Consider the following 17,967-nt stretch of genomic DNA (forward strand, 5'->3'; position numbering starts at 1 on the left):
TCCCAAACCACCTGCTAACCTTGGTGGGCAAGCTGACTTTGCTTCTGGGAACAGGATCTGGAGGTGGCTCACAGCCTCAGAGCTTGAACTCCAGAGTAGGCGGAAGAGAGAACAAGAGATCCCTGGGGGTTGGAGGTGTTTCGGCGGGGCGTCTCTTAGTGTCATCTGAGGGGTAGGGAGACCCTGGTAGAGCCAGCCTCTCAGGCTAGGTGGTCATAGCAGAGGAGAAAAGAGGACCAGGCAGCTATGCCTCAGAAAGTGAGAGACGGGCGTTTTTTGAAGGATGGCCTTTCTTATTTCCTTGAAACCAAGCATCTCTTCCCTCCCATCTACCGAATGAGCATCCATAGGCAGTTCAAGAACACCCATTAATCTGCAACTGTCCATTCATTCATCTGCCTGTCCATCTGTCCATGCATCTGTCTTCCAGCTTTCCATCCAGTCATTTATCCACTCGTCAATCTGTCGGTCCATTGATCTGTCCATTTCATCCATCCATCCATCCTCCATTCCTCCTTCCATTCATTCATCCATCCATCCATCCATCCATCATGCATCCATCCAAAGAGGTCACGCCCCAGTTGGTCTCCCCAGGGCTGCTGGGAAGAGTCTGTGGTCCTGTGGCATTTATAGGGCATGTGACCTGCCTGCCTGGCCTGGGGAGGCAGTCCCGCCCCAGCCCTCAGGCAGGGGGCCGGTCCAGGCATGTGGGAGTATTTATACCTCGATGGAGGCTCCCGCGGAGCTGCTGGGCTGAATGACTCCCCGAAGCTGTGATGGTGGCCACGACCCAGAGCCCACTGTGAGTGCCTGGATTCAGCTCTTTTGGGGGCCAGGGCTGGGTGGCAGGGGCTGGAGACGGATGGAAGAGAAGGGAAGCTGCCCACGGGTGGCCAGGGATGGAGGAAGGGAAGGAGAATGGGAGAACAGGAAGGTGTCGGAGTCAAACATCCGCAGCAAGGCTGGGACCCACCCCAGAGGAGGGATGAGTCCATCGCCATGTCCTTGCCCTTGGTGAATGGCAGGAAGGATAGGGCAAGAGGACCAAGGTTATGAGAGAGACTAAGGTTAGACATCTGGAAGAACTTCCATGTCAGCCCCAGGCATGGAAGGTGGTTCAAGTGCTTTTTTAGGACTGACGTCCCCAGTGATGCTCCAAGACCAGCCTCCTTCCAGAGGCAGGGGAATGACTCAAGTGACTTCAGGAGAGCCCTGGTTTGGGGGATGGGAATGCCTCAGCTGCAGGCGTCGGTGGCTCAGACTTGAGGAAAACACCACAAGGACAGCTCTTCATCCTGTGTTCTTCCCCCCTCCACCTGCTGCCCTTTCCATTGGTAGCTGCTGTTCAGAGCACCTTACTCAGATCTCAAGGCAGGGGTGGCTGACCCACCTCCTGACCCTGAGCCAGAGCCAGAGGGGCCAGAATTTTGGCCTCAGAACCCCCAACCCTTGAGGAGCGCAGAGGAGCTAGAAACCTCCTCTTTCTTTGCACCCCTAGACCCCAGTTCCCTGGGTGCCCAACATTAGGAGTGGCCTGCAGGCCCTTCCTGTCACCCCTGCTAGGTAACTACCCAGCTGCTCCAGGGGACCCCTCCCAGCAGCCGGGCGGGCGGAGCCCTGGGTGGGACCACAGGCAGCACTGGGCATGGTCCCCACCCCTTGTAAAACATGCTGCTGCAGCCAGCAACAGAAACCATTAAGGCGGAACTGCACCGTCTCCACCTCTCATAAAGGGCGGGGAGGAGCAGGCCGGTGGGAGGGATTGTGGAGAGAGCCCAGAGAGGGCCCTTCGTGGCCTCTGTGACTCAGCTGCCCACAGGGGGTACAGGGACAGACCCTCCCAAGGAACCCTCCAACCTTGCCCCTCACCTGACACGCTGGCTTCCAGATGTGAGCAAGGAAGCCCAGGTGTTCCTGAGGCGGGGCGGTGCAGCGTAGTGGTTAAGCACCTTGGCTTTGAAGCCTGTGTCTGAATCCTGGGGAGCAATATTTACTAGCTGAGTGACCTTGGACACGTCAGGTTAACCTCTCTGAGCCTCAGTTTCCTCATCTATAAAATGGGAGTGATAATACAGTGCCTCCCTGCTGGGGTGGAATAGCTCACCCCGCTGTTCCTCGCGCCCTGGAGGATCTCCTCAGGGAGGCGGCTCCCGAGGGAAGAGCAGAGGCAAGGGCCCAGCTGACAGCTCTGTGGACCATACACTCATCCATAGGACCAGCTGCAGCATCTTGAGTTATTTATTTTTAACGAAGGTATAGTTGATTTACAGTGTTGTATCAATTTCTGCTGCACAGTAAAGTGACTCGGTCATATATATGTGTGTGTGTGTGTGTGTGTGTGTGTGTGTATACACACATTCTTTTTTTTAGTATTATTTTCCATCATGTTCTATCCCAGGAGATTGCAGCATCTTTAGATGCACATGGTCCCAGCTCATCCTTTTTCTTATAAGGAAACTGAGTACAGAAAGGGGAAGTGACTTGTCCAAGGTCACGCAGCCAGCCAATGGGGTATCCCCTGGTCCCCACCCCCAAATGCCCCCTGTGCCTTAGTCCTGGGATACAAGAAAAAGAGTCGGAGGGAGGGAGCACAAGGCCTCTGTCTGTGTTGGTAAGAAGGCCAGAGAGCAGAGATTTGGTAATGATGGTGGTTGATCCCGTGGTCATACATTCTGGGGAATTTCTTCCTTGTCATGATCCCTACTCAGGCTAGAGGGCCATTTCTTTCTTCCTTCTGCCTCAGGGAAGATCAAGTCTACTTCTTCCAGCCCCCACCCCTCCTCAAGGGTCATGGCAGAAAGGGAAGTTCGGAGAGCAGAGGGTAGACAGAATACTCAGATGCTAAGATGGTCTGCAGCTAATGTCTTGCCAGGATTGTCCCTCTGGAGTGTGTTTGGCGGTGTAGAGGGGGCTCCTGAGGCCTGAGACTCCGGAGATGTGGTTTTCAGTTTTAACTAGGTGGCTCTGAGCATGTCATTTCTCCCCTGAAAAATGGGATTAATGACCTTTCTCCCCTACCAGTGGTGTGCTGGTTTGGAGGGCTACCAACCAGCTCTCCCAGAAAAAAAGTGTGGGAGTTCCTGCTGTGGCACAGCAGAAACAAATCTGCCTAGTAACCATGAGGACGCAGGTTCGATCCCTGGCCTTGCTCAGTGGGTTAAGGATGCGGTGTTGCCATGAGCTGGGGCGTAGGTTGCAGATGCGGCTTGGATCTGACATTTCTGTGGCTGTGGCATAGGGAAGTTTACCGTAGGCCAGTGGCTACAGCTCCAATTCGACCCCTAACCTGGGAACCTCCCCATACCACGGGTGCTGCCCTAAAAAGCAAAAAAAAAAAAGAGTCTGATTTGTAGCATTCACTAATGTCCTTGGGTAAACCCTCCCACCATGGCTGATTTGGGAATTAGAAAGAGATGGGCACAATTGCCCTAACAAGTTCATAGCACCTGGCTCCGGGGCACCACTGCCTGCTCTCTCTGGGGCAAAGGGAGGATGCCATCCGATAATAAATACAAAAGTGCCTTGTAAACTTCAAAATGCTTTATAGATGGAAAGTTGGGATTAGAAAACTTTACAATCAAAGGACCCCCCCAGGGCACAGTCCACCATGGAGAGCCCTGGCCCAGCTCAGCCCAAAAAGGGGTCAGGCTGTAGCTCGTGGGAACCCACCCCAAGTGAAAGGGTCATGGGTGCCATCGGGAGTAGCTCCTGGGATCTGAGAAAGGAGGAGAATGGACTGGACCCCCAGACTGGTTCACTGATGCTCTTTGCACACACACTTCCCAATGCGCCCCCTGAAACTGAAGCAGGTAGGATAAAAAGGCTTCAGCTGCAGCCATCAGAGAAGCCCCCTGGGGAATGGCTTCAGCTGCAGCCATCAGAGAAGCCCCCTGGGGAATGCAAAGCATAAGTGCTCCTTCCCTGGGAGTTTCTGCAGCCATTCTCCCTCAGGGGAATGGCTAAAATGACTTCTGAGGCCAGAGGGTCAAGAGAAGGGACTTTAGCTTCTGCGGGGGGCGGGAGGGGGGGGATGATGTCAGGGAGATGGAAGTGGGAGGCAGGAAAGAGGAGTTTCCTCTGCTCTCCCTGACCCTACCCCCAGAGCTCATGCTTTAAAATAACTCTGTCCCACTGGTAATTATTAATAATAGCTATCATTTGTGGAGCCCATACTATGCATTAAGCTATTTACAAGCAATATTTCATCTAACCCACCAGAGAGGTATGTATTATTAGCCCCTTTTTACCGATGAGGAAACTGAGGCCCCAGGAAGGAAGTAAAGCAAGTCGCCCAACCAAAGTCCCCCAGCTACTGGCATTCAAACCCAGTTCCGACTCTAGAGTTTCTGAACCAGATCATCTGACTCCAGGAGCTCCACCAGTTACTCCAGAAAGGGATCAGGGGCTGAGGCAGCCTCATCCTTCTCTCCTCAGTGAACCTGCCTGGTGCTGGGCAGAAGCCCCCCCAATGTATCCCAACTGAAACCCCTCTACCCAGCCCCTGAGGCACAAGGACCCTTTGCAATGCAGTTGGTGAAGGATCGCCTCTTTCAGGAGCTGTGCAGTCTTCGGCAAGTCACTCAACCTCCTCTCCAAGTCAGTTTTCCTCATTTGTAGAAAAGCGCGTCCACTGAGGAAGCCAAGGGGATTTGTCACCAAATCAGGAGTCATCCTTTGTAAAACCGACGCACTGAGGTCCACTCAGGGACTCCTGTACCCTCGATGCAATCAAGAGGCGGGCCTCTGAGCTCTGCACAGCCTCCTTGCTTCTCATCCTGTCCCTGGGGGCCTGGAGGAGGTGGAGTGGTGGTTTGGCCAAGCCAGGATATGAAAAGCGTCAGCCTTGGGTGAAGGCCTGTGACATGCGGGCACTCAGCCGGGGCTACAGGTTATGTCCCAGGCCCTAGGGGCTGCGGCCAGGATGGGGGTCCTCCGCAGGAGGGGCGGCCCACGCTGAGTCTCAGAGGCCCCCTCAGGCTCACATCGCAGAGGAGCAGAGCTGTGGGTCTGAACCCCCCGGGTCAGGCTGAGCGAAGGCCAGACAGACAGGGCAGGGCTGCAAAGGCAGCTGCCACCTGGGCGCTGGGTCATTAGCTAATCTCCCCAGGCCCGAAGCGGTGAGACCAGCAGGAAAACCAGTCTGGGGTCCGAAGGCACAGCCACACTTGGTCAATGAGGAAGGTAATACAATATGCGTCCTCAAGCATTTTCTATGTGCCTTTTACTCATCAGGCCACTTAATATTCATGATGACCCTGTGAGGTGGGTCCCAAGCCCCATTATCAGAGAAGCAAAGGGAGAGACAGAGAATTGCACAGTCTTTTTCAAATCCACACAGCCAGCAAGGGGCACAGCTGGGACTCAAGCTCCGGTGGGCCCCAATCCCAAACCTTTGCTCTTAACCACGTGCTCTTCTGCCTCCAGAGAAGAGAGGGACCACCGGCCCACGTGTTCCAAAGCCTGAGACCTGGGGGCAGGAAGGGCCCCGGCCTTGCCTCTGGAGGGGCTGGAGAATGCCTTGGCAAAGTAGGTCTGGCCCGGAGCCAGGCGAGGCAGGCAGGCCCTAGCCGTCCAGGGGCTGTCCAGGGAACAGGGGCCGGGGCCGGCGGTCATGCGGAGCCAGAGATGGGCTGCCCTGCCCCTTGGGCCCCAGTCCTGCTCCACCGCGGTGTCCAGTTACAGGCACCTCGGCGCTTCCCTGGTCACGCCACATTTAGCATTGCCGAGTGAGCAGCACCAGGACATGGAGAAAGGGCGGTGGAGACTCTTGAAGGGGCGGGAGAGCCTCCACCAGGCGCCCTCCCTCCCCCCAGCCCCCTGCTACCGGCCCCCTCCGTCCCAGAGCGACTTTGGGCAAATGCCCTCCCTTCCTTGTCCCCAGCATCCCCCTTATCAAATAAAGGAGGGAGCTATTTAGCAAAGATGTACCAACGCCAGGCTGGGCACATGGGGACAGGGAGGCCACCCCTCCCTCCCAGAGACCCTAAGAGAGCAGGGCTCGGGCAGTGCAGTCATCCCACTCTGCCTGGGGGCGTCTTGGGTAAGCATAAACCTCTGCTTTTCTTGTCGCTTGTCCCCCTGCCCCAGCTCAAGCACCCCCACTCTGGCCCCTGCCACAGGAAGAATCTGTAAGAGGAGTGTGGCCTCCAGAGTTGGACAGTTCTGGCTTGGACTCTTCCCTCTATCAAGGATTAGCTGCGTGACGTGGGCAAGTCACTCAACCCCTCTGAGCCTCAGTCTCTTCATCTGGAGGGTGGGGTTAATAATGTGCCCCCCTCACAGGATCATTCTGCCAATAAACCCATGAGAAAATTCTCCTAATCCTGTGCACAGTGACCAGCCCAGAGCAGGCCCTCAGCAAATGGGAGCTTTTCTCAGAGGCCGCTTGGGCAAAAAAGAGTAAATTCTGGAGAGACTGCCCTTTGCAGGTGCTGAGGGAAAGCAGAGAGCTGAAGAGAGTAAGAGCCATACTCCTAATGATAAAATGAGAAAAGCTGGCATTTATTGGTCACTTACTACATGCCAGGCACTGGGCTAAATTCTTCGTGTGCCTAATTTCATTTAATCTGGCATCCCCCTGAGGGCAGGCCCCTCTCTTCCCTTTTTTTTTTTTTTTTTTGTTGTTGTTGTTGTTGTTGTCTTTTTGCTATTTCTTTGGGCCGCTCCCACAGCATATGGAGGTTCCCAGGCTAGGGGTCGAATCAGAGCTGTAGCCACTGGCCTACGCCAGAGCCACAGCAACGCGGGATCCGAGCCGCGTCTGCAACCTACACCACAGCTCACGGCAACGCCGGATCCTTAACCCACAGAGCAAGGCCAGGGACCGAACCTGCAACCTCATGGTTCCTAGTCGGATTCGTTAACCACTGTGCCACGACGGGAACTCTTTTTTTTTTTTTTTGTCTTCCCCTGTTTTGTTTGCTTTGTTTTGTTTTGTTTTGTTGGCCACATTCTGCATGTGGAAGTTCCCAGGCCCGGGATCAAACGCACGCCACAGTGGTAACCCAAACCCCTGCTGTGACAATGCCAGATCCTTAACCCACTAAGACACACGGGAACTCCTCTCTTTCCGTGTTTTTCAGACAACTGATGCGGAAGCTCAGAGAGCTTCGCAGACGCAGCTAGCAAGGAGAGGCAAAGGCTGCCTTTGAGCTGGGCCCCCTTAGCCACCCAGCTGTACAGAGTTCTCTTATTCCAGAAGGTCTGAGCAGAAAGAGCCCTCACATGTCACAGGCTCAAGCCCCAAGTTTTTCAAATAGTGAGACTCAGAAAGGGTAGTGGCCCACACAAAGTCACAGGTACGGGATGGCGCGTGGAGGACAAAGGAAAAAAAACACACGTTGGGAGTTCTCGTCGTGGCTCAGTGGTTAATGAATCCGACTAAGAACCATGAGGTTGCAGGTTCGATCCCTGGCCTTGCTCAGTGGGTTAAGGATCCGGCGATGCCATGACCTGTGGTGTGGGTTGCAGACACGGCTCGGATCCTGCGTTGCTGTGGCTCTGGCGTAGGCCGGTGGCTACAGCTCCGACTAGACCCCTAGCCTGGGAACCTCCATATGCCGCGGGAGCGGCCCAAGAAATGGCAAAAAGACAAAAAACAAAACAAAACAAAACAAAAAAACATGTGCCAGACATTCCACAGTGGGCCAGTGTCGTGCCAGGCTAACAGGGCCACCGGCATCCAAGTCCCCTTGAGTCCACCAGCCTTCTCTCTCTGTGTGTCTTTCATACTCTCTCAGGCTATTTAACTGCTTCCTTCTGTTTCTGATGTTTCGCTCCGTTTGTCTGTTTATCTGTCTGTCTCTATCTGTTTTTCTCTCTCTCATCGGCTCTCTGACTGGAGTCTGGGTCCCAGCCCAGGGATGAGGTGGGAAGGGAAGCGGTGGACTTGGGCTTGGTCAGCCCTGGACACCAGTCCTCGCTCTCATCCCAGCCGGCTTTCTTCGAGGCCAGGACCGGGTGATGGTGTCACTACTCCCGCCACAGTCTGACGTCACGCTGCCGAGCCCCACCAGACTGGAGGGCGAGCCCCAAGGGGACCTCATGCAGGCTCCGGGCCTCCCAGGCTCACCAGCCCCACAGAACGTAAGTACCTGGCAGCTGGGCCTGGGCTGAGCCAAGACCTGAGGGCTGGGCCGACCACCCCCACCCCTGGGGACCTCCCTGCACCTGCCTCATCCCTTCTACCGGAAAACAAGTTCCCACAGACTCCCAGATCCAGAAGTGTTCAGGTCTGGACCTCTGCTTGTCCCTTCAGTCCACGGTTTTCCCAGGGTGGGGCTGTGCCTCCATCCAACTGGGAGCGACCCCCTTTTAGGGGCAGTGTGACCTCATCGGATGGGGACTTCCAAGGGCAGGCTGTGTCTCCTCCATCAGCTGGGGGCTCCCCAGAGCCCAGCCACAGACCCTTTGCCCTGGCACAGAGTTGGGTCCTGGTCCAGCCTCTGCTCACAAGCTCTCTACCCTCTGTCCATGCCAGAAGCACGCCGGCTTCAGCTGCTCGTCGTTTGTGCCCGATGACCCTCCAGAGAGGGCACCCTCACTGCCCCCACACAGCCCCAGCATCGCGTCACCAGGTCCCGAGCAAGTCCACTGCCCCGCCGGCCCTGGCCCGGGCCCCTTCCAGCTCTCACCCTTGGACAAGTACCCCGGCTTCGGCTTTAAAGAGGGCCCAGCAAACAGCCCTGGGCGCTTCCTCAAGGGCAGCCACGTGCCTTTCCACCCATATAAGCGGCATTTCCAGGAGGATGTCTTCCCGGAGGCCCAGACCGCCCTGGCCCTCGATGGACACACCTTTAAGACCCCAGGGGCGCTGGAAACTTTCGAGGAGATCCCTGCGGATGTGGGGGAGGCTGAGGCCTTCCTGCCCAGCTTCCCAGCCGAGGCCTGGTGCAACGGGCTCCCCTACCCAAGCCAGGAGCACAGCCCCCAAATCCTGGTGAGTACCAGGGGCCAGTGGGCATCCGACCCACCCCCGTCCCAGTTCCCAGCAGCCCGGAACGAGGCTTCTGGGCTCAAACCCCCTGCGATCCCTTTCTGGACCTTTCCTCTCACTGTCAGTGTGCACCAGGGAAACAGCAAGCTCAGAGAGTCGGGGTCTCTCAGCTTCATGCTGGGCCTCCAGGTCAGCTGGGCGCGGGGATGCCAACCTGTCCAGCATGGAAGGGGCAAGGTAGGGAAGGCAGCTCAGACCAAAGAAGCTGGAATCTTCCCAGAGGCCCCTGAGTCAGGGTCCCAGTGTGCAACTTCTGTTTAAGTGTCAAGAATCCCCAGCCAGACCTACACGCCCATATGCAAATGTGAGAAGAAAAACACATTCCACAGGCCAAGAGAAAGGGCTTAGGGAGGAGCCACAGAGCACAATATTCTCCTCCCCAGCATCAGCATCCTGAGTTGAGAGAGGACTGAAGTCTTCTCAGAGGACACTTCCAGGTCCCATTCTTTGCCCAGAGCGGGCCTGGGTGTCCTCAAAGAAATACCTTGGAATCTCAATGTATCCTTCCACAGCCAGACCCACAGGCTGTGTGACCTTAGGCAAGTCAGTTAACCTCTCTGAACCTCATCAGAAAAGTATGGTTAACAGTACCTATCTCATAGGCTTGTTGCCTTAAGAAGAGGAAAGCCCAAGGGAGCTTGCTCCCCACTCTCAGCCTGGGCTGTGCTGCTCCAGACACCCATCAGCAATGCTTACCTCTTGCTTTCAGACAGGCCCCCCCCAAGCCACACCCAACAAAAGCCTGTTTCCAGGCTTAGAAGATAGAGAGGGGCTGGGCACCTACCAGTTGTGGCCAAGAAGGGATCTGGTTCTGGTTCTGGGGCCCTTTGATGGCTTCTCCTCAGGCCCACTGAACATGACAGCAGTGCACAGTGAGGATACCGTCACATAAGCTACTGCCCCTTAAATGACCACCCTGGTCACTGTGCCAGGTCTTTCTTTCAAGGGCCCTTTTGTGGTGGGTTTTGGGTTTTTTGGCCCTACTCACGGCATGTGGAAGTTCCCAGGCCAAGGACTGAACCCAGGCCACAGCTGTAACCAGAGACATACAGTGACAATGCCAGACTCAACCCAGTGAGCCATGAGGAAACTCCTCAAGTGCCCCAATTAGTCCTCTAAAGAGTTCCCACTATCCCCTTCAGAGGTCCCATCGTGGCACAGTGGAAAAGAATCCAACTAGGAACCAGGAGGTTGTGGGTTCGATCCCTGGCCACACTCAGTGGGTTGCAGACGCAGCTTGGATCCTGTGTTGTTGCTGTGGCTGTGGTGCAGGCCGACAGCTGTAGCTCCGATTTGACCCCTAGCCTGGGAACCTCTGTATGCCATGAGTGCAGCCCTAGAAAGAAAAAAAAAACCACACAAATAAACAAACAAAAAAAACTGTTTCCACTGTCCCCATTTTGCATATGATGAAACTGAGGTTCAACAGAGGTCAAATGACTTGCCCAAACTGTCTTGGCCTATAAGAGATGAGGCTGAGATTTGAGCCCACTTTCTTACACACACACACACACACACACACACACACACAAACATACACACACGGTAGAGAAGAGCTCCAGCCCAGAGACCCATAGCAGGCTGGCCATCTCACTGAATGACCCTGGGCACATCACGTCCCCTCTGTGGGCTCAGCCCCATCATCTACCAAATGATAGGGTTGGACATGGTGTTTGTGGCCCTTCTAGGCCTGAGATTCTATGATTATGGTTATCTCGGCATCGGCAACCCCAGGGCACACCCAGAAAGAGCTCACAGCTGATTGGACCCTCTGGGCCCAAATGCTGGTTCCAGAAGCCCCTGGTAACCCCAGGAAGGACTGTCCATCTGCTTTCGGCCTTGTCCACCTTCGGGTACCTACCTGCATGCTCTTTCTGGCCCTACTCGGGGTAGAGCACTACGCAAATCCCTGCAGGCTCCATGTGGGGCTCACAACCCATGAGAAGCCAGGCTCTGCCCACCCCCATCGGCAGCAGCAGCAGGCTCCTGTGCCAGAATGAGAGAGGCCACGGGGCTCCAGCAGACCAGCAACTGGGTAGACTCCCCAGAGCAGAGCAAAGCAAAGTAGACTCTGAGTGAGAGATGCCCAGAGCAGAGAGAAACTCACTAACCCCCTTCAGAGAGCCCACTGGAGCTCCCTTGAGCTTTCCCAAAGCAGTCGGGCCTTGGGGCCCCCAGCTGGACCAACCTGTCTGGCAACTTTCTGTTCTCGCCTCATCATGGCTCTTTGGTGGGAATTCTAGAGCAGTGGTCCTTTGCAGACCTGCTCTGAGAGGCTGGCAGCTCTGAATCAGCAAGCAGGCCCCAAGCCAGGCTTGGCAAGCAGGGTCAGGCAGTGCAACTTTGTGCCATTCCAGGGAGACTCCCAGTCCTACCCAACCTCAGTGTGACCGCTGACAGTGTGTCCTACCCCCCACTTCTCTGGACAACCCAGCCTCAGCCTCTCACCCGCAGTGGGGTCGGGGGTAGGGAGCACTGGAACTTCCGGCCCAGCTCCACCGCTAACTTACTGGGTTTCCTCGGGAAAATCCTTCTCTGTTCTCTGTTTGTTCTCCAGGAATAAGTTTGAGGGAAGCAAAGCAGGGGATGCTTTTGTGTAAGGCTCAAGACACAGAAGAGATGAAGGAAGGAAAATAAGGCCCAGCCTGGTCATCTGTTTGTTTTCCTTCTAGCAGGGGTCGGAAGTCAAGGTCAAGCCCCCAGCTCTGGAGAGTGGTCCGGGGATGTACTGTTACCAGCCTCCCTTGCAGCCCATGTACTGTCCCTCCCAGCCCCCCTTCCACCAGGTGGGTCTGGGGCAGGTGGGCAATTTCCCCCCGGATCTCAGGATATTGTGTGTGGGTGTGGTGTGTGGGTGTGTATGTGAGTGTCTACACCTGGATGGGCAGGTAGGGGCAGCAGGGCCGGGAACCCGGAGTGGGGAAGACGGGCTCGTGGGGAGGGAAGCACCTGCCCTTCTCTAGGGTGGGGCTTGTCCGGGACCTCAGCAGGACCCGAGATGTCTCAGGGGAGACGGTGGGGTTGAGGGTGGGGCAGGGCTGGATGTGAACCAAAAAGGGAGAGAGGAGGAGAGCTGGACAAGGACTGAGCAAAGAGGAGAGGAAGGAGCGGGGTGACACATAAGGCTGAGCAGGGCAGGGGTCAGCCACCATCTTGTTAGGTGGCCTTGGCCTTAAACATCCCTTTAGCCTAGACGGGGTAGGACCAGGAGTGAAGTCAGGGGGCCTTTGCAGCTGGAGGCTCCAAGTCCCTAGCATCGTTGGCCCTACCCCTGTCCCCACCCCACTGCCCAGCCTCAGCTCCTCCCGGGTGCACAGGATGCCAAGTAATTGCCCCACACTGGCATAGATGGAGGTTTTTAAAAAAAGAAAGAAGAGAGCCCCAGAGCAGCCAGGCAGCTCCCAGGAGTCACTGGGCAAGACAGAGCAAGTGGCTGCCCAGCGCCCAGCTCCATCCACCTGCAGCCTGGCACTGAGACAGGCCCTGCCTGTGGAGCAGGTTCTACTCCCAGCTCTTTGGCATTGGCCCTGATCTTGGCCAAGCCAGGGAGGCAGGCACGTGGGCGGGTGTGTGTGGGGGAGGTCAGACTGCTTGCTTTGTGGGGGGAAAGAAGAGAGGGAGGGGGACAGGGGGAACACGTGAGGGGTCATCCTCACTCCGGGAGGAGCCTGGCTGCAGTGACTGAGCCATCCTGCAGCTCTCGGGCTGGCCCAGGGAAGGGGTGTCCCTGAGGCAGCCTGACCCATCAGGGACTGAGCCACTGCAGGATTAAGGGGCTACCAGATCTTGGACGGCCTCGCCATGCCCAGCCCTGTCTCCGTGCCCTCTGTTTTCTGCACCCCCCTCCTCGAACAAGATGGCCGCACCCAGGACTTTATGGAGCCTGCAGCGTGGGTGACTCAGGCACTAAGTGTCTCTCGGGTGACCTGGAAAGAGCACTTCAGCCTGGAGCAGATGGGGGAGTCAGAGTCTCCTACCCCCCTCACCCCCATAAAACACCATCCCTGGCACCGAAGCCACTCCCTTTGCTGTAAAACCACCTCCTATCCTCACCTGCCCACCACCATGACCGGCCCTTTCAAAGAGCCACTGAAACTCATAAAAGGTGGCAGTGCCCAGCAAACGCCCAGGCTGGACACCCCACTTCCGGCCCCGCTCCAGGAGACGCAAGAGAGGCCTGGAGCACCTGCCCAGAAGAATACAGAAGCCAGGGCCACCCTCCACCCTCTCTAGCCCAGCTCCTGTCCTATCACCGTGGCAACCAGAGGACCTAGAGGCCTGAGAGGGAGTCACAGACCCTCAGATAGCTTTGCCTTTGGAGCCCATGACCATGGGTGGTAGAGCACACGACAGAAGAATCTAGCCTCTCTGGATGTATATGAATGGGGAGAGGGGAACCCCTTCCTTGGGAAGACTGGTTACCATGGCAACCACTCTGCCCCTTTGACCTCTACAGTACTCACCAGGTGGCAGCAGTTACCCTGTACCCTACCTGGGCTCCTCACACTATCCGTACCAGCGGATTGCACCCCAGGCCAGCACCGACGGGCACCAGCCTCTCTTCCCAAAACCCATTTACTCCTACAGGTGAGTTTCCCATCTCCCTGGCATAGAAGGGAGAGGGGTGAGAGCATCCTGGGGAACTGGGGCATGGAATCCTTGAGGTATAAAGGTAATGGCAGGGGTGGAAGTCATGCTCAGCGCACTTTCAGAGGATGCTAGAGAGAAGATTCCAGTATGGGAGCAGCGAGATAGACTAGCTCACCTCTGACCTCTGGTCTAACCCTGGGGAGCCATGTCTGTGGCTCAGCTCAGCAGATCCTGGTACCCTGGGGTGAGTCTGCTAAGTTCTAGCTTCCTGGGGCCCAGGGCCTGGGTCTGAGATTTTAGGGGATGCTCCCCCCTTCTCCTCTCTCCCCAGATAGAGAGGCCCCACCCCAAAGCTCTGCTAGAAATAAGTGAGGGCCTGTGAGATCAGCTCAGTTATCCAGCATTTGTCAGATCTGGCGCAGCTTCTCTGGGGCTGGGGTTTTAAGTGCTAGGCCAGCAGCACCCAGCCCATCTGGAAGACCTTCCATTTGAACTTTCATTCATCCGGAGTTCCCGTCGTGGCGCAGTGGTTAACGAATCCGACTAGGAACCATGAGGTTGCGGGTTCGGTCCCTGCCCTTGCTCAGTGGGTTAAAGATCCGGCGTTGCCGTGAGCTGTGGTGTAGGTTGCAGACGCGGCTCGGATCCCGCGTTGCTGTGGCTCTGGCGTAGGCCGGTGGCTACAGCTCCGATTGGACCCCTAGCCTGGGAACCTCCATATGCCGCGGGAGTGGCCCAAGAAATAGCAAAAAAAAAAAAAAAAAAAAAAAAAAAAAAAAAAGAAAGAAAGAAAAAAATGAACTTTCATTCATCCAATCAACATTGATGCTCGATGTCCTGTGTGCCAGGCCCCATCAGCCAGGGGGAGCCCAGGAGAAGAAAAGGGACTTAAATATCATCCAGGAGCTCAGAGAAAGGGTTTGTGGGAGTTCCTGTTGTGGCTTAGCAGGTTGAGAACCTGACATAGCGTCGATGAGGATGCGAGTTCAATCCCTGACCTCTCTCAGTGGGTTAAGAATCCCACATTGCTGCAACCTATGGCATAGATCGCGGATGTAGCTCGGATCTGGCATTGCTATGGCTGTGGCGTGGGCCTGCGGCTGCAGCTCCCATTCAACCCCTAGCCTAGAAACTTAAGCAGGTGCAGCCGTTGTTTTTTTTTTTTTTTTTTTTTGTCTTTTTAGGGCCGCACCCGTGGCATATGGAGGTTCCCAGGCTAGGGGTCTAATCGGAGCTGTTGCCGCCCCCACCCCCGCCAACGCCAGTGCCACAGCAACACCAGATCCGAGCCGCGTCTGCAACCTACACCACAGCTCACGGCAACGCCAGATCTTTAACCCACTGAGCAAGGCCAGGGATCGAACCTGCAACCTCATGGTTCCTAGTCGGATTCGTTTCCGCTATGCCATGACAGGAACTCCAGGTGCAGCCTTTTTAAAAAAAGGGAAAAAAAAGAGAGAAGGGGTTTGTGGCAGGCAGGATGATACAGAAATTCAGTCCTTGTAGTCCAGTAGAACTGGATTCAAGAATTCAGAACTGGGTTCTGAATTTACTGGCTGTGAAACCTCAGACAAGTTACTTAATCTCTCTGAGCCTCTGTTTATTTGTTTTTTTGGTTTTTTTTTAAGAATAGTAATATTCAAGCCTTTGGATGGATTAAGTGAGGGGAGGAATATGCTTGGCACACTGTAGGGGCTGGAAAAACCTTAGTTCCGTCCCTTTCCAGCCAACATTCACACGACTGGCTGAGGGCTGACTGGTAATGACAGCTTCCATTTAATGAGTGTCTCGTATGTGCTGGGCATCATCCTTAATCCTCATGACTCTGAGGTAGCTATTACTTTCTTCACTTCAAAGCTGAAGAAACCGAGGCTCAGAGAGGTTAAGGCACTCACCCAAGGTCACACAGCTAGTGAGTGGCTAAAGCCAGGACTGTAACCCAAGTCTCTCAGACCCCATGAGACCCTCATATATCAGTAATCCCCAAACTTAGTGGATACTTTCTCATCTCTTCTCTAGACCTCATAGGGCCTCTCACCCATGAATTCTGCCACAGGCTATTCTTCTTTGACTACGCCAGCTGGGGCGGGGGTGGGGTGGGGGGCGGGCCCCATCAGAAGTTCAAACTCTCAGAGCTTTCTCTGTCTTCAGCATCCTCATCTTCATGGCCCTTAAGAACAGTAAAACCGGGAGCCTTCCTGTCAGCGAGATCTACAATTTTATGACGGAGCACTTTCCTTACTTCAAGGTGAGCCCCAAATCCACCCCACCCCACCACCCCCAACTCCTGGTCAAGCCAGACCTCTCTGGACCAGAGGAGTCCATTGGGAGGCAGGAGATGAGTTTGAATGAAGGCCGGAAGAGGCCATGCCCTCCCCCGATGCTTCCCTTTGTCCCCACTTCAGAAGGACCGGTCTGTGTGGGAAACAGAGAACTCAAGCCATTCACCCAAGGTCACACAGCAGGCCTGAGTCAGATCTCATGCTGGGAGAAGGTGGGCATGGCAATCCCCCTAGGCTTCCAGGAACATTCCTCTACCCCAAATGGGGAGAGAGAGCTTGGGAAGAAATGAGAGGTTCTTCCCGCCCCTGACCCCAGGATGCTGTAGGGCTGGAGGAATTTGGATAGGAGCTGGCCAGCCAAGATGACACAGGATGCTGGGACTGAAGGACCCATTGCCTTCCCGGGAGAGATTAGGATCTGCCTCTGTGGGTGGCAGGCTCAGCTGCAGTTCTGCCAGAAAGCGGGGTGTGGGTTTCATGGACTTAGAGTATCCCAGGGAACCGGCTGGTTCACCCGACCTTCCCACGGACAGGATCTAGTTTCCGTCACCCACAGAAGGGGCTCCTGGGGCTCTATCAGACTCCCTCCTGGAGGAAGCACCAGATGCCCTTCTCTGCAGATGAGCAAATCCATCAGAGAGGGTGATCCATTTACTCGAGGCCAAACAGCAGGTGGGATCACTCGCTGGCTCAAGCGCTCTGGCTTCACGCACCACCTACTTGCCTTATCTGCATGCTCCCCAGGGTCTCCAACAACAAGAACAAAAAACCCTTCTCCTGGGGTGGGCGCAGGGGAGCTCAGAGCCTGTGTGTGAGGAGTGCCTCCTCCAAGGCCCACGCCCTGCTGGATGCAGTCTCGTCTGCTACCCAGGCAGAGGGCAGGAGCTGAGGCCCAGATAATCCGGCACTCAGCTCCACCTGCCAGTGGCTGAGTCCTAGCCCCAGCATCTTCCTGATTGTGCTGCCTGGGGATAATGTGAGGCTGATAGTCAAACAAGTTCGTACTTGCTGAGCAGCCAACAGCTGAGGCGTGGGGCAAGCTGGCCAGAGTACTGACCAAGAATGAAAATGTGTGGTCACCCATCAGAGGTTGTGGAAGGGAGAGGAGGGGGGAGGGAGGCTGTCACTGGGATTCGAGAAGCATCACAGCCGGTATCCAGGGCTGCCGCTCTGTACCCCAGCAGGTCAGGGGACCAAAGTCTCCCTGACCCCTAAAGCTTGCGGAGGGTCCCTTAGGGCTTCAAAGATCCAGGCCAGAGAGAGAGAAGTGAGGGCCCTGCTCCCTTCCTCTTAGCCTTTCCTCTCTGCCAACTCCCAGCCCGGCCCCCAGCCCCTCCCTGCATCTCATCTTCCTGGCTTAATTATTTTTCCTGGGAGCCATGTAATCCCTGTTTTATGGGGCTGAGGAGTGAAGAGGTCTGACTGCTTTTTTTTTTTTGGTTCTAGTTGTTGCTCTTAGCCAGTTGCATCATTCCCTTACTCCCGAGTTTACATTTGACTTCAGAGAAAAAGCATCTGTGACGATGGGAAGGGCCCCGGATGGTGAAGGCAGTCCCATGGGGTGACCTGGGCGGGGCCCTTAATGAGGGAACAGAGTTGGAGTCTAGGCTCTGTCACCCTCTTTGTGTGATCTAGGGCTAGACCCTTTCTTCTCTGGACCTCAGTTTCCCAATCTGTAAAATGGTCCGGTTGGACCAGTTGGCACCTAAGTTCCTTCCAACTCTGACCATTCCCCCCTGACCCAACGAAGGGACAAGGTAAAGGATCCCCTGCCCCCACCCCATTGAAGGTCACTTTTCTGGGCAAGGCCAGAGTGGACCCTGGGGTGGGCAGCCCTCATGCCCAAGGCAGCTGAGATGGGCGTCCTGCAGCCCCGTGAGTCAGGGACATGGGACTGGGGGAAATCCCAGCCACTGGACATAATTGCTGGTGCCGACCAGCCCTCTTCCAAACAGGAAGTGGTTGGGGTGGGGGCTTGGCATCCCAAAGTCACAGATTTATGGGGCCGTAAAAGGGGCCGGTGCCCATTAACTCTGCCCACCAGGCGACAACACAGCCTTAGACTCCCAGTGTAGGGTCTGTCGTGGGAGTTGAAGATGA

The 17,967-nt window shown here is 55.6% G+C and overlaps 1 protein-coding gene across 6 annotated transcripts in view; it reads left to right on the forward strand.

The window, feature by feature from the left end:
* The window catches only part of FOXN1 (forkhead box N1), a 30,869-nt gene that overhangs the window by 6,743 nt on the left and 6,159 nt on the right, over positions 1–17,967 (forward strand). Inside the window, exons 1-6 of one of the 6 annotated variants that reach the window (XM_084985522.1) lie at positions 745–802; positions 7,934–8,085; positions 8,744–8,938; positions 11,671–11,781; positions 13,452–13,582; positions 15,737–15,833. In XM_084985522.1, coding sequence (XP_084841648.1) covers positions 7,963–8,085; positions 8,744–8,938; positions 11,671–11,781; positions 13,452–13,582; positions 15,737–15,833 — 657 coding nt within the window. In that variant the 5' untranslated portion in view covers positions 745–802; positions 7,934–7,962. Of the gene's footprint in view, positions 1–744; positions 803–4,866; positions 5,182–5,932; positions 6,041–7,933; positions 8,086–8,479; positions 8,939–11,667; positions 11,782–13,451; positions 13,583–15,736; positions 15,834–17,967 lie in introns of those variants that run through there. The other 5 variants (XM_084985518.1, XM_084985520.1, XM_084985519.1 and 2 more) reach the window with 5 other exon arrangements.

The sequence above is a fragment of the Sus scrofa genome, chromosome 12 (assembly GCF_054392235.1).
Source record: "Sus scrofa isolate SSC_HxYL_T2T_F1_AM1 chromosome 12, Sscrofa_HxYL_maternal_Yorkshire_Landrace_v2.0, whole genome shotgun sequence".
Classification (NCBI taxonomy): domain Eukaryota; kingdom Metazoa; phylum Chordata; class Mammalia; order Artiodactyla; family Suidae; genus Sus; species Sus scrofa.